Genomic DNA, 14,919 nt, shown 5'->3' on the forward strand with positions numbered 1-14,919 from the left:
CAATGATGTGTCGCGACACACCGGTTGAGAAGCGCTTCATCAGATGAAGACTGTTAGTATGTTTTTAGTTTCTGCCAAATAACTGGCTCTGAGGGATATCCTATGAGCCCAGTATCAAACCCTGACTGCTTTCTGACACAGACGGTGGTATCCCATTCCTCCCTTTTATACAATTTTGTTGATTACCCAATTTTTGAAGTTATTTAGTGTAGTCAGTAGAACCCTATTTCTCCAGATTTTGATATGGCATATTTTTCCTGGGAAGGCTGACAGACGTAGGTGTTATTCTTCTATTTGAGATCCCAACCTAAGTTAGATGCACCTATGATTAGAATAATCTGGTGTGGAATTTGGAAGCGTAATGCTGAGCTCTGCCTCTGCCTGTTCTATATCTTTGATCTTGCCTGCATATAGGGCTCTGTCTTCTGCCAGTTCCTTACCTGCAGTCTCTCCTGGATACTGGGATCAGCTTCATTCTCCTCAACCTGCTCCAAGTAGCCATTCTCTCCTGCTCCCTGCTCTGGCTCCTGATTCAGTGGCTGATAACAGTAGTCATCCTCCATTCCATCCTCTTCTTCCTCATTTTGTTGATCTTCTTCAGGCTCCTCATTGCTCCAATCTGTAACGGTCTCATGAGGGACCTGCTCTCCTGCATCATCACTAGTATTTGGAAAGATCCTTTCTGGGCCCATTCTTTTTCTTCCGGGTCCCTCAACTTCCATACAAGGTCTCCTGAATCCTAGCAAGAGGAGAGAGAGAGAAGTCTGTGAGCTTAACCTCTTCATACTTGAGCATGAGGAGAAAAAGTGGCCAGTGAACAAAGCACCTCTTACCCATGTATGAAAGAAAGAACAGTAAGTAAAGCAACCCTCCCTGTCAGAGCACAAGGAGAGTCAGAGCAGCCAGAAAGCAGAGCAGACCTCCCCCACTGAGCATGGAGAGGGGAGAACAGCCAGGCCAGTGAACAGAGCACTTCTCCTCGTCTAAACACAAAGAGAAAGTGGGCACAGCACACCTTCCTGTTTGGGCACTAGGAGAGTGTGGCCAGCGAGCAAAGCACCCGTCCCCCACTTCAGCATGAGGTGAGAGCAGCCAGAAAGCAGAGCACCCCTCCTCTGCTGAGTATGAAGAGTAGGACAGAGTGGAGACGATGAGTATAGCACCCCCACCCCTCCTCACCTGAGCAGAAGGTGAGTGTGTGTGGAGAGAAAGTTGTAAATTGGGTGAGGAACATAATCCGACAGTACTATAACAAAATCTGATCTTTCAGATCATTGTCAAATGGTACTGTATAGCAATAAATCAAAACATACTGGTTAGTAACTGGTTACAGAAAAATCAATTATATTTCAACCCTTCAAAGTCAAAAGCCATGCTTCTTGACTGGAATAGCAATCAGTTTAGTATTCTGCAATTTCAACTGACTGAAGAAGTTCTTCATTTTTAGTTTAAATCTCTTTATTGGCAAGAAACAATACAAATAACTCCCAGTGCACTCTTGTTTCTTGAGTGCATCAGGCAAACAGCAATAAAGTTAACGCACATTTTCTCCCCTGAAAGAACCCCAATCCCTATGTCCCAGGTATCTGGTACACAAAATCCTTGTACAAAGCAACATTATGAACCAATAATGGACAATCCAACCCTAGCTACCTGTTACCCGACTCCTCCATACCCGACCCTCCCCCCCAAACCTTTTAGCATCGCTGAAGCCCAACTCATAAATCACACATTTTACCCTATTCCTCTACGACTGCCCTCCTCCCATCCCTCCCACTAGAAGGTTCTTGCGTAGGCCTATATCCAAACAAACCAACAAGAGGCTCATTTTAGCTCATGCTCAAGCACCAAAGAAATCCCATAGGTGAAAAGGAGAAACAAATAAGAACCATCAGGGGTAGTTAGGAACCATGTTTCTCACTCTTGGAGAAAATGATTATAGATATTTGTCCCGTATTGCCCTAAACAGTAGCTTAGTTTTAAAAAGATGAGTGGTGTCAACATTCTCCATTTGCATCAACACATGCAAATTGTTTCTCTAAGCCCAGTATATTGGTGCAGTGCTCACACCACATTGACAGTATGGCTTTTTCCCCCAGTAAACAGGCTTTCTGAAGAAAAACAATCCTCCTTGCCCACATTCTTAAAGGCCTCTCTATGGTCTTTAAAAGTATTGCTTCATTCTTGCCCAAAAGCCTTGAACAGCAGGGCAAGACCAAAAATAATGTCTAGACGTACCCCTCCTGACATATTCTTAACTAGACCATCATTAGCTGGGAAAATCCAAGCTTAGTAAAATCAGATGAAGATAATTCTGTCCAGGCTTAGTAAAATCAGATGAAGATAATTCTCCTTGAGCCTCTAAGCAGCGCTGGCATAAGTTAGAGGGCACGCCAGGCTGAGACGCCCTAATATGACTGGCAGCACAAAGGGAAAAGTGCCACCGGTGGCATTAATCCGTCAGTATGCTTAATAGGCGACTGAAGATGTGCGTCCAGCCTAAACACCACTAAAACAAAAATTTATTCACACAAAATTTAAGTGTCCCAAGTTTGTGTGCCAAAAGGCTAAGCGCACTGTCACCGCTCCAAAACTTTTATACACACCTGATATGCGTGAGTGCATGCACAGGCCTCATGCACAATTCAGATGCACAGCAGGACACACTTGCGCCCACCAATGATCCTGTAGAGGGCCAGCTTACCGCGCAAAAAATTGCTCACGAAATGCCACCGCAGCCTACTACATGGCACACAAAAAACGAAGCCTAACAGCGGGGCCTAGCCCAACCAGGACGCTCAACCCACCAGACTGTCCATTTCCCCTAAACCCCACCGGAATGGGAACACACATTAAAACGGCACACCAACCACAGAGACCGGAGGAAGTCCTAAACTAATCCCTCCACTCTGTCTCCGACTGTTTTTCTTTTTTTTTCAAAACATACCTGAATTCAGCCTTCCCGGCAGAGTATAGAGATGGGACCGCCATGCTCGGCTTCCTGCACCCGCTGACTTTCAGCTGCTTAATAAGCTAAGTCCACGCCAGCCTATAACCAGCTAATGGACCAAGGCACTCATCTGAGCGATCACAAAAATCACCTCAGGAATTTTCAACTGGGGGTGGACCATTAAGTATCACCACAGGACAGCGGGCAATCCAAATCTCCAATTAATTCTCCTCTAAATTTGAAGCAATCCCCAGTAGGGAAATGCACTTCCACCATCTGCTGGAGACGGAGAATACTGGCAGGCTGATGTCACCGCAGGAGTATATATACTGTGGCGTCAGTTTGCTCTGTCTCCATCTGAAGGTAGAGGTGCATAACACAAAGGTTCTGGATTCATCTGTCTGGACACTAATAAATAATTGGTTAGTCGGGAGATCACCTTAATTAGCTCACAAGAACTATTTCCAGCTCTCTAAATAGTCTTACCAATGAAAGGGTTTAGCTGTGACTACCTTTTCCTTTTATGTGCTGAGGGCATAGTTGTATTCTACAAAAGAACCGTCTGTATATAATTTATACCACTGGCATTCAAAACGATGCAGATGAGCTTTAGAGACCCTAACCTCTTGTGAGAACCAAGGGTTGTAACTGCTGTTCCATGCAGAAATGTTACATCAAAGCTTCTCTGGTTCTATATTTCCATCCTCTCACCACTAGTGGTTTCCTGTTTTTATTCAACACGCCCTTTGAATTTCATTACTGTTCTTATCTCCACTACTTCTTCTGGAAGGGAGGGCGGTCCATACAGCCACCATGCTTTCTGTGAAAAAATACTTTGATGTTGTTCCAGCGTCCACCACCTTAGAGCTTCATATCATGAAACCTAGTTCTATAGCTTCTTTTCCACTGGAAAAGACTCAATATTTGTACATTAATACCCTTCAGGCATTTAAAAGTCTGTATCACATCCACCCCTCCCCAATCTCTCCTCTGGGTATACGTATTTAGCAGAGAAAGGCAGGTGATGTGAGCTCTCAAAAGCACCCAGATGGCACAGTAATCCACGGGTTGTCCAAGTCACCTTATCCAAGCTGCTAATGGCAATTGTTCTGTCCTGTTCAATATTGTCAAATCTATCACCAAAATCAAAACAGTTTGTGACTCCTTTGACAATTTCTGCACCAAAATTGCTCAACATTTCCATTCAAAAGTTAATAACATCACTAATGAATTTTCTCATTTACCCATTCCGAACTCAAACTTTAGAACATAAGAAATTGCTATACTGGGTCAGACAAAGGGTCCATCAAGCCCAGCATCCTGCTACCAACAGTGGCCAAACCAGGTTACAAGAACTTGACAAGTACCCAAAAATTAAGTCTATCCCATACTACTGATGCTAGTAATAGCAGTGGCTATTTTCTAAGTCAACTTAATTAATAGCAGGAAATGGACTTTTCCTCCAAGAACTTATCCAAACCTTTTTTATACCTAGCTACACTAACTGCACTAACCACATCCCCTGCCAACAAATTCCAGAGTTTAATTATGCATTAAGTGAAAAAGAATTTTCTCCGATTAGTCTTAAATGTGCTACTTGCTAACTTCTTGGAGTGCCCCCTGGTCCTTCTATTATCTGAACATGTAAATAACCAATTCACATCTACTCATTCAAGACCTCTCATGATTTTAAACATCTCTATCATATCCCCTCTCAGCCGTCTCCTTCTCCAAGCTGAACAGTCCTAACCTCTTTAGTCTTTCCTCATAGGGGAGCTGTTCCATCCCCTTTATCATTTTGGTCACCCTTCTCTGTACCTTCTCCCTTGCAACTATATCTTTTTTGAGATGCGGCGACCAGAATTGTACACAGTATTCAAGGTGCATTGTGACATTTTCAGTTTTATTCACCATTCCCTTCCTAATAATTCCTAACATTCTATTTGCTTTTTTGACTGCTGCAGCACATTGAGCTGTCGTTTCACAACACCCGTCTCCTCAGTTTTAGTTTTTCCACAATACTTCACAGACGGATTAACACACTCTCTCCAACTCCTCAAAAAAAACCAAAAAAAACCCTACAACAAACTACCCGATCAACATGCCGAAGAGCCCAGGATTCAAATATTGCTCCTGTGGTAAAATTATGTCGGTGACCGATGGACATAATTACTGCTATTTGTGTCTCAGTCCTGACCATGACCAGGCCGTATGTAAGGACTGCGGCAGGATGTCCCCGTGGGCTAGATGCCAACGAGTGGAGAAAATGGAGAGACTGAGGTACTCGTCATCTTATGCCCCCCTCTCCTGCTGACAAATGATCGACCAAGTCCTCTCCGGGTAAGAAAAAAACCCGGTCCGAGGCTCAACGCGCTCACTTGGCTTTGGAAAGCCGCACGCCGAAGACTGCATCAGCGTCTCGTGTGTCGAGCGCCGCACCAAACACAACGCATGCGTCATCAGACCCTGCGTAGGTGCTTTCCATCTTGCCTCGTATGACGCAACCAATGCATGTGTCGGTGCCTTTAAAGGCATAGACTCCTACGACGCACTCCAATGCATCCAAGGACTAAACGACTCACGTGACATACAACACCAAAAAATCTTCTCAGCATCATCCAGAGAAGCAAGTTTCAAAGAGAAAACCGGATGACACACCACGTAAAGACAGAAAGGCACCGACACACAGTACTTAGGACTTTACAGTAGATTAGTCTATGAACTCTACACCACAATAAGCATAAATATAATACTATGTGTAATAAAACAACCCGAGTAAGTACCTTGGTACATCTGGTCATGATCTACTTCGCTAAATGACTATGTATATTGATATATTGTAACCGAACCTTTAATGGCACCTGTTAGAATGTACTATAGTACACTTTTATCGACATTAAATATGTGCCTACATGTAAACCATTGTGATGGTATTTAACTTAGTAACGGTATAGAAAAGTTTTTAAATAAATAAATAAGACAAGACATATAGGGCCACCATCTGGAGCACCCTCTTCCTCAAGATCCACTGCTCAGCATCCCACATCCCCACAGGGGAGTCACCACTCCCCCTCTTCAGTTTTCTCGGATATAATCATAGAGGAAACAGTGGGTAATTGGGACTCATCACCAGATATCGAACTCCTTCCTCACCACTCTCGGAAGAGATCAAGCTCTCCACATTCACTCCTTACTAAGACTCCCATCAAGCGGTCATGCAGAGATACCTCGGGACCTACTCCACCTCAACATTCATCGGCCCAAGAAACAATGTCTCAAATCTCTACCCTTTTGCATAATTTTTTCCATCAAATCCCACTCCAGTACTTTCCGACCCACATAAAGCTACATCGTCGCATGTTTCTCCTTCTCCACAAGGAGTAACATCCCCACGGGATTCGAATTCTCCTCCATCTTCCACTCATGTTTTGTCCCCGGAACTCTCCCCACGATCATCTCCAGGAAGTTCTACAGGAATTCTGTTAGACCCTCCACAAAAACACCCCCAGCCTTCTTCACCACCGAAAAATCTCACGTATGCTAAGTTTCTGGAAAAATTGGGATTAGCTCTTAATATAGAAACCCGGAAACTACCAGATCCCAGATCTGAAGTAATGGGAATCCTTCAAATATTGGAAGTTCCAGCTGAGCCAACTGCTCTTCTTTCTCACCAAGTTTTGGAAACCCTTATGGACAAGACTTGGGATACTCGCATCTTGTTTCTCCTACTTCCAGAAAACTAGACCTTTTGTATAGGATGCAGAAAACATCTTACTATTCTAATGTCCAGATTCCTCACAATTCAGTAGTGGTAGAATTAGCAATGAGAAGAGCTAAAAAGAACAGGCTATATTCCAATACGCCACTAGGCAAAGACAACAAACATTTAGATGACATTACTCGAAAAATTTACTAAAACTCCATACTGGGATCCCGGATACATCAACACCAGTTCTATATAATCCAGTATTTGTTCAACTGTACTCAACAACTTTAACCTTTCCTTGCCACATCACACGGGGTTGCCCCCCTTCCGCAACCTTTTCAAGACTTGCAAGAAAGCCTACGCCACTTAAGAACAGCATATGAGGCATTTGATACATCTGCTAGGTCTTTGGCTACTTCAATGTCAGCTAGATGCCTACCGTAGCAGGGCTACATGCAAGTAGCATAAGGGAAGATGTTCATGACAGGTCGGCGAATTTGCCATGTTGACCGGACAATCTTTTTGGGAAAAAACTCAGAGAAACCGTTTCCCCAAATAAAAGAACAGAACATTGCGGTTCAATCATTAACGTCACCCTCGGACACACCTTCAACATCCTCAATAGACTGTACCAATCAAAGCACACAATCACACCCATACACAAAAAACCCAAACTCCTCTCTACTGAACTTCGAAAACACATCTGCACTAGAAATTGAAACCACGCTCAAAAAAATCAAACCTGCCTATCACCCCTCAGACAACCTGCCCACCAAAATACTACTCACAAGCCCGGCTACTACTGCCAAACACATCGCAAACATCCTTAACAAATCCATTACGCTAGGCCAAGTCCCAAAGCAACTCAAACATGCTATTATCAAACCCACTCTCAAAAAACCTAATTTGGATCCTAACGAACTAGCCAACTATCGCCCAGTATCAAACCTCCCATTCCTTTCCAAAATACTGGAAAAGATTATCAACAAACAACTTACTGAATACATTGATGAACACAACATTCTTTCCACATCCCAATTTGGTTTTCGCAAACACCATAGTACAGAAACGCTACTCATCACCCTCTCAGAATCTATACTTAAAGCCATGGACAACGGACAATCCCACATACTTGCACTATTAGACATCTCTGCGGCATTCGACACAGTCAACCACCTCACACTCATCAAACGCCTCATGGAAATTGGAATTGCTGGCACAGCCCTACTATGGTTCCATTCATACCTTAGTGACAGAAGCTACAGTGTAAAAATTGGTGGTAATAAATCTAACCCTGTCAAACTATCTCAAGGAGTACCACAGGGTTCATCCCTCTCTTCTACACTCTTTAATATATACCTCCTTCCCCTCTGCCATCTCCTCTCTAAACTGGGTATCCAGCACTTTATATATGCTGATGACGTGCAGATACTCATCCCTATTAAGGATTCCATTACAAATGCAATGAAGATCTGGAACTCTGCGCTATCTGAGATAAATAAATTGCTCTCCGATAACTTCCTAGCACTCAATACTAACAAAACAGAGCTACTCATTCTTTCCCCTCCTAACAACCCATCACGCAGTCTCTCCCCCACACCCTCACTACCCAGTTGCCCTCCCACCCCTCTAGTCCGCAACCTTGGCATTATGATAGACAACCAATTAACCTCAAAAAAATTCATTTCAGCCACCATAAAAAACGGATTCTTCAAACTCCACACCTTGAAGAGAATCAAACCTCTTCTTCATACCTCTGACTTCCGCACAGTTCTGCAAGCTATGATCCTGTCCAAGCTTGATTATTGCAACGCTATCCTCCTAGGCTTACCAAAAAGTACTCTACAACCCCTACAGTTATTACAAAATGCCGCGGCACGCATCCTTACCAACACTCACCGTCATGACCACATCACCACCCACCTCTCTCCTTCCATCGCCACCCCCTGCCCCCCTTGTACAGTTCCTACCCCACCCCCGCCTCCCCTATGCGCTTCATCCCCCCCCCCCGCGCTACCCCCACTTTGTCGTCTCTTGTATATAATTAATTTATGTCCAACCTGGTTAACCACATGTAATCTCATTTAATAACTGTGGAGCCCGTTGGCTCTACAGTAAAGTTGTCACCTTTTAACTTCCTATCCTTCCTCCATCTATCATTGTAATTTCCTTTCTCAGTTGTCTGTAAACCGACATGATGTTTTTTACGAATGCCGGTATATAAAAGTTATAAATAAATAAATAAATAAATAAATCACTCCTGTCCTTCAATCATTACAGGTAACAGATAACAGGTTAAACCTAAAAGCATTCATAAATCAAACTACTAAGGACTGCTTCTATAAAATCCAAGTCTTAAAAGAATAAGACCACTCTTCCATTTTCATGACTACAGAACTATTCTACAATCAATAATTTTTTCGAAACTAGATTACTGCAACTCTTTGCTATTAGGTCTTCCATCATCTCACACCAAACCCCTTCAGATGGTCCAAAACACGGCTGCTAGAATATTAACTAACACACGGAGAAGAGACCACATATCACCAATCCTCAAAGATCTGCACTGGCTGCCAATTCATTACAGAATCATATATAAGTCCATAACCATTATTTACAAAGCTATACATCAACACTCTCAGCTCACCCTTCAAATTCCTCTCAAAAAATTCACGTCCAAAAGACCAATCAGAGAGTCCCTATAGAGAAACCCTACAAGTACCACCCTCCAAATCCATGAGGCACATAACCGCCAGAGACAGGGCTTTCTCCACTGCAGGACCAACATTGTGGAACTCCATCCCACCAGATTTGCGACAGGAACCCTGCCTTCCTACATTTAGGAAAAGACTTAAAACGTGGCTATCACGAAAGCCTTTCCTGAACTAAACTAAACCTATTCCATTATTACCTATTCGCTCAGACTTTGCCTTAATCATAGTAATTAATATCCCTACCTCATAAGGGCAATTCTTCAACGCTATAAGCACATTGACTGGCATATATGTTATATATATTTAAACCCCTGCTTCTTTTCTCTGATCCAAGTTATATACTCCCTTGTTTTATTGTAACTGCATTCCTTAGCCTTCTCTTGTTTAACGTTTTTTACTACTATTACTATTATTTTATTATTATTATTACTTAGATCAATGTATTTATTGCCTTTTGTTCCCTATCTACTTGTAATTGTAAACCGACATGATGCGATATTTATCGCGAATGCCGGTATAGAAAAACTTAAAATAAATAAATAAATAAATTACATTGGCTCCCCGTAACCTCCAGGATAGTATATAAGTACTCACGCTCATACACAAAGCCATCCATAACCATGACATGCAATGGTCCCAGAACATCTCCAGCTTCACACCCCGACAAGACCCACAAGAACGCATCACCTGGCCAAACTCCAAATACCTCCCCTAAGCACATAAAGCATACCACCTTTAGAGAGCGATCGTTCATCACTGCAGGAACCGCTCACTGGAATAAGATGCCTTCCCAACTACGCCAGGAACCTTGCCACAAAAATTCAAACACAATCTTAAAACATGGCTGTTCAAACTAGCGTACCCTGACTAACGAACTGTCTTTCCCCTAAGATGTGATATGACCGTCCATCTGACCTTTGCCCTTTCTATCCTCTCCCTACCCCCACCCCTCTGTAGATATACTCCTCTTCCTCCCCTTCCCTTTTTTTACAATCCCCTGCTATTTAGCCTGATTGCTTTGTCTCTCTTATTAAAACTAGCATGTACATTTGTATATAATCCTTGTATTATCAGCTCCTGCCCTTGTTAACCCTCTCCCTGTTAATGTTACTATTGTAAAGCTTGTTGCTAAGTTACGTTACACTGTGAACCGAGGTGATGTTTTGCAAACGTGCCTCGGTATATAAAAAACCCTTAAATAAATAAATAAATAAAATAAATAGTTCGACCAGTACAAAAGGGGATATTACTATAGGAGGCCATACCGTTTATTACCAACCCTACCTCCAAAATTTCAGACAACAATCTTTCCAGCAGCAAAGACTTCAATCTCAGTTGCAAGGACAAAGGCCCCGGCAAAGATCCCAAAGACAGCAAAAGCCACAATCTTCTCAACCACCACCTAAACAATCTTTTTAGATGCTCTCGCCACAACAACAGAACATGTAGGGAGGAGCCTCTCCCTATTTCAACCACAATGGTCCAAAATCACCACGGACCAGTGGGTGCTGAATATAATTTCGCACGGTTACAAGCTCCAATTCAACTCTTTTCCAACACTTCCCCATCCCATTCTACCCAGGGTGCCACAGGTACAAATCCCCTCACTAATGAGATAAGTAGCACTGCTCCTTCAACAAAAGGCAATCCACCTTGTCCCTTTCTCACAAAGGGAGAAATGTTTCTATTCCCAATACTTCCTCATCCCCAAAAAATCAGGAGGTCTTCATCCACCCTGGACCTCCAAGCTCTCAACAAGCATCTCAAAAAAGAAAAGTTCAAGATGACCTCTCTCAAGACAGTCTTCCCTTTTCTACAAGCCAACAATTGGATGTGTTCACTAAATCTAAGAGATGCATACACTCATATTCCGATTCAAAGAAGTTCTCTGGCGTTACACACCTCTGTTTCCAAATTGTGGGCCACACTATCAATACAAGGTACTCCCTTTTGGTCTCTCCTCTGCCCCAAGAGCCTTCACAAAATGTCTTGCTGTTTTGGCACATTTACGCAAACAGGCATAAACTTTTTTCCATACTTAGACGATTGATTAATCGTCTCTTCCAACGCCAAACTCCTACAGAACCATGTGGAGCAAACACTACTCTGTCTAGAGAATTTGGGTTGGATCATGAACTACAAAAAATCCCAGCTCCATCCCTCTCAGACATTCGATTCATTGGAGCAATAATTCATACTTACTGCCATTTCCAGAGCCGTTTCTACCTCTGGACAAGATTCAGACTTTGAAGTTCCTCTGTCAATCTCTCCTTCAATCAAAAATTCGCTTCTGTTTGTCAAATACTGGTACTGTTGGGACACATGGCCGCAGCCATTCATGTGGTTCAAAAACACACATCTACACATAAGACGTCTCCAATGGGGTCTAAAATTTCAATGGAGCCAAATTACTCAGCAAATGACTCAAAAAATACAAATTTTGAAGTCCATGCGCAGAGACATCCTCTGGTGGCTAAGTCCATCCGTCTTAACCCAAAGGGAGTCCACTATGGCGGCCTCCTCACCAACTTGTCATTACAACAGATGCATCAATAAAGGGATGGGGAGCCCATCTCCTACATCTGGAACACAAGGAGTATGGTCCAAGAGCGAACACGGTTTCAAATAAACTTGCTAGAACTCAGAGCAATAAAAACTCTAGCAGCATTCCAGTTATAGATACAAGGGAAATCCATAATGATTCACACGGACAACCAAGTAGCAATGTTCTATGTAAACAAAACAAGGAGGATCAGGTTCCTTGATACTTTGCAAGGAAGCAATTCAGATATGGGAATGGGCAGAACACAACAGGGTTCTCCTTCAGGCGTCATACCTACCAGGTCCTTGCAAATACGAAAGCGGACAAACTCAGCAGGGTTTTCCACCCTCATGAGTGGTCACGCAAACAGACAGAAGCGAACAGAATCTTTGCACACTGGGGTGTTAAGAAGTTCCACTCTCTTCTCCCCAGCATACACAAGACATTGCAGGATGCCTTCTTGATTCCGTGGAGGGACAGCCTCCTATACGCCTTCCCTCCCATTCCGTTGATCTCACGCACAATTCAGAAATGTATAGCGGACAAGGCAGATTTAATCCTCATCACACCTGCCTGGCCAAGGCAACCATGGTATGCTTATCTTCTTCATCTTTCAATCAGTCCACCAATGCCTCTAATCGACCCCTTTTCTCCTTTCTCAGGACAGGGGGAAACTCATACACTCCATGCAGTCATCTCTTCACTTAACAGCATGGAGATTAAATGGGAAGTATCGAACGCACTAGATCTCCCTCCTAATATCACGGACATTTTGATAGCAACCAGGAAACCTTCCACCAAGAAGAATTACGCTTTCAAATGGAAAAGATATTCTAATTGGTGCAACCAGCAAAAGATTGACCCTTTTTTATTGTCCTCCAAAAACACTGCTATCCTATTTGCATGGCTCATCCCTCTCAGGTCTAGCAGTGACATCCATCCGGGTTCACCTCAGCACTATAGCAGCTTACCACACCACAGATAACGGCTGTTCCATTTCTTCTCAGCCTCTAATTTCAAAATTTATGAAAGGTTTAAATCATTTGCACCTGCCTATTCAAAAATCTACAGTTCCATGGGATGTCAATCTAGTCCTAGAAGCACTAATGAAACCTCCACTTGAACCCATGTCCTCCTACTTGAACGAGTAGATGTGAATCGGTTATTTACACTTTCGAATAATAGAAGGACTAGGGAGCATTCCATGAAGTTAGCAAGTAGCACATTTAAGACTAATCGGAGAAAAATTCTTTTTCACTCAACGCACAATAAAGCTCTGGAATTTGTTGCCAGAGGATGTGGTTTAATGGAGTTAGTGTAGCTGGGTTAAAAAAAAACGTTTGGATAAGTTCTTGGAGGAGAAGTCCATTAACTGCTATTAATCAAGTTGCCAGGTTCTTATGGCCTGGATTGGCCACCATTGGAAACAGGATGCTGGGCTTGATAGACCCTTGGTCTGACCCAGTATGGCATGTTCTTAACTTTACTTAGGGAATAGCCACTGCTATTAATGCATCAGTAGCATGGGATCTTCTTAGTGTTTGGGTAATTGCCAGGTTCTTGTGGCCTGGTTTGACCTCTGTTGGAAACAGGATGCTGGGCTTGATGGACCCTTGGTCTGACCCAGCATGGCAGTTTCTTATGTTCTTAAAACCTAACCTGGAAGGTTCTTTTCTTGGTAGCCATCACCTTGGCGAGAAGAATAAGTGAACTACAAGCATTGGTGGTCAACTTCCTTTATCTATAGTTTTACCACGATAAAGTCTTATTACGGACTCACCCTTCCTTTTCTACCAAAGGTGGTCTCAGCCTTTCATTTGAACGAAACAATCTCCTTACCAGCTTTTTGCCCTAAACCACAATCTGATGACCATCAAAAAGCTCTTCATACACTAGACTAAGAGAGCTTTGGCCTATTACAAAAACAGGACTCAACCAATAAGGCGTTTCTCTCAACCATTTGGTCTCTTTTAACCCAAACAACCTGGGACAACCGATTTCTAAGAGACTATCAAACTGGCTTACGGCTTGCATCCAATTCTGTTATTTCCAAAAGTTGATTTCTCTAACAAATCCAGTTAGGGCTCATTAAATCACAGCCACGGCCACTTCAATAGCACTTATACAAGGCGTGCCTATCCAAGACATCTGCAAGGCAGCGACCTGGTCTTCCATTCACACTTTCACTTCTCATTATTGCCTAGATCAGCAATCCACAGCGGATTCCTCGTTAGGGTTGGCAATTCTTCATACTGTTAAAAACTTGTAATGGCTGTCCACAATCCATAGATTGCCTTTAAAAAAAATAAATAAATAAATAAATGTCAAGAACCTTCTTACACATCCTATGAGCTTGGGACTCCCACGCTGCATGGCTAAATGCCCTGCTTATCGACAGAAAAAAGCAAGTTTGCTTACCATAAACAGTGTTTTCCGGAGATAGCAGGGAATTTAGCCATGCAATCTCTCCCGCTTCCCTGGAAAGCCATTCCCTTTCAACACCTACACTCACATTTAGCTTCGAAAAACCAACTGAGGAGACAGCTCGAGGAGCGCAGGAACATCGGTGCATGCGCACTTCAAAGCTCTTCAAGCTGAGAGTAAACTCCGCCTCATGATATCACGGATGATGTCACCCACGCTGCATGGCTAAATGCCCTGCTTATCGACGGAAAAATGTTTACTTGAGGTTCCTACTATATGCTTGGCTAGATTAGATCTCAGGAGTCGGTAGAGCTTTCTTGATTGCTGGCCCTTCATTAAGGAACTCCCCCCCCCCCTGATAACCTCCGATTACTATCCACCTCCAAGGAATTCAAGAAGCAATTAAAAATGAATCTATTCATGCTTGCATGAATTCCCCCACCTTTGTTTTTCACTTTGATTTACCTTCATACTTTTAGACAAATTGTATATTTTATTATCCTTTTCTGTTACTTTGTATTTTTTTTTTTATTATGCAAGTCTGATAAGTAAACCGCTTAGGTCTACTTGTATTTTACTATGT

At 42.9% G+C, this 14,919-nt stretch overlaps 1 protein-coding gene across 2 annotated transcripts in view; it reads right to left on the reverse strand.

The window, feature by feature from the left end:
• The window catches only part of MEA1 (male-enhanced antigen 1), a 97,419-nt gene that overhangs the window by 30,716 nt on the left and 51,784 nt on the right, over window positions 1-14,919 (reverse strand). For both annotated transcript variants that reach the window (XM_029592792.1, XM_029592793.1), the window contains exon 2: window positions 441-739. In XM_029592792.1, coding sequence (XP_029448652.1) covers window positions 441-722 — 282 coding nt within the window. In that variant the 5' untranslated portion in view covers window positions 723-739. The remainder of the gene's footprint in view (window positions 1-440; window positions 740-14,919) is intronic.

Source organism: Rhinatrema bivittatum, chromosome 3, assembly GCF_901001135.1.
Source record: "Rhinatrema bivittatum chromosome 3, aRhiBiv1.1, whole genome shotgun sequence".
NCBI classification, from domain to species: Eukaryota; Metazoa; Chordata; class Amphibia; order Gymnophiona; family Rhinatrematidae; genus Rhinatrema; species Rhinatrema bivittatum.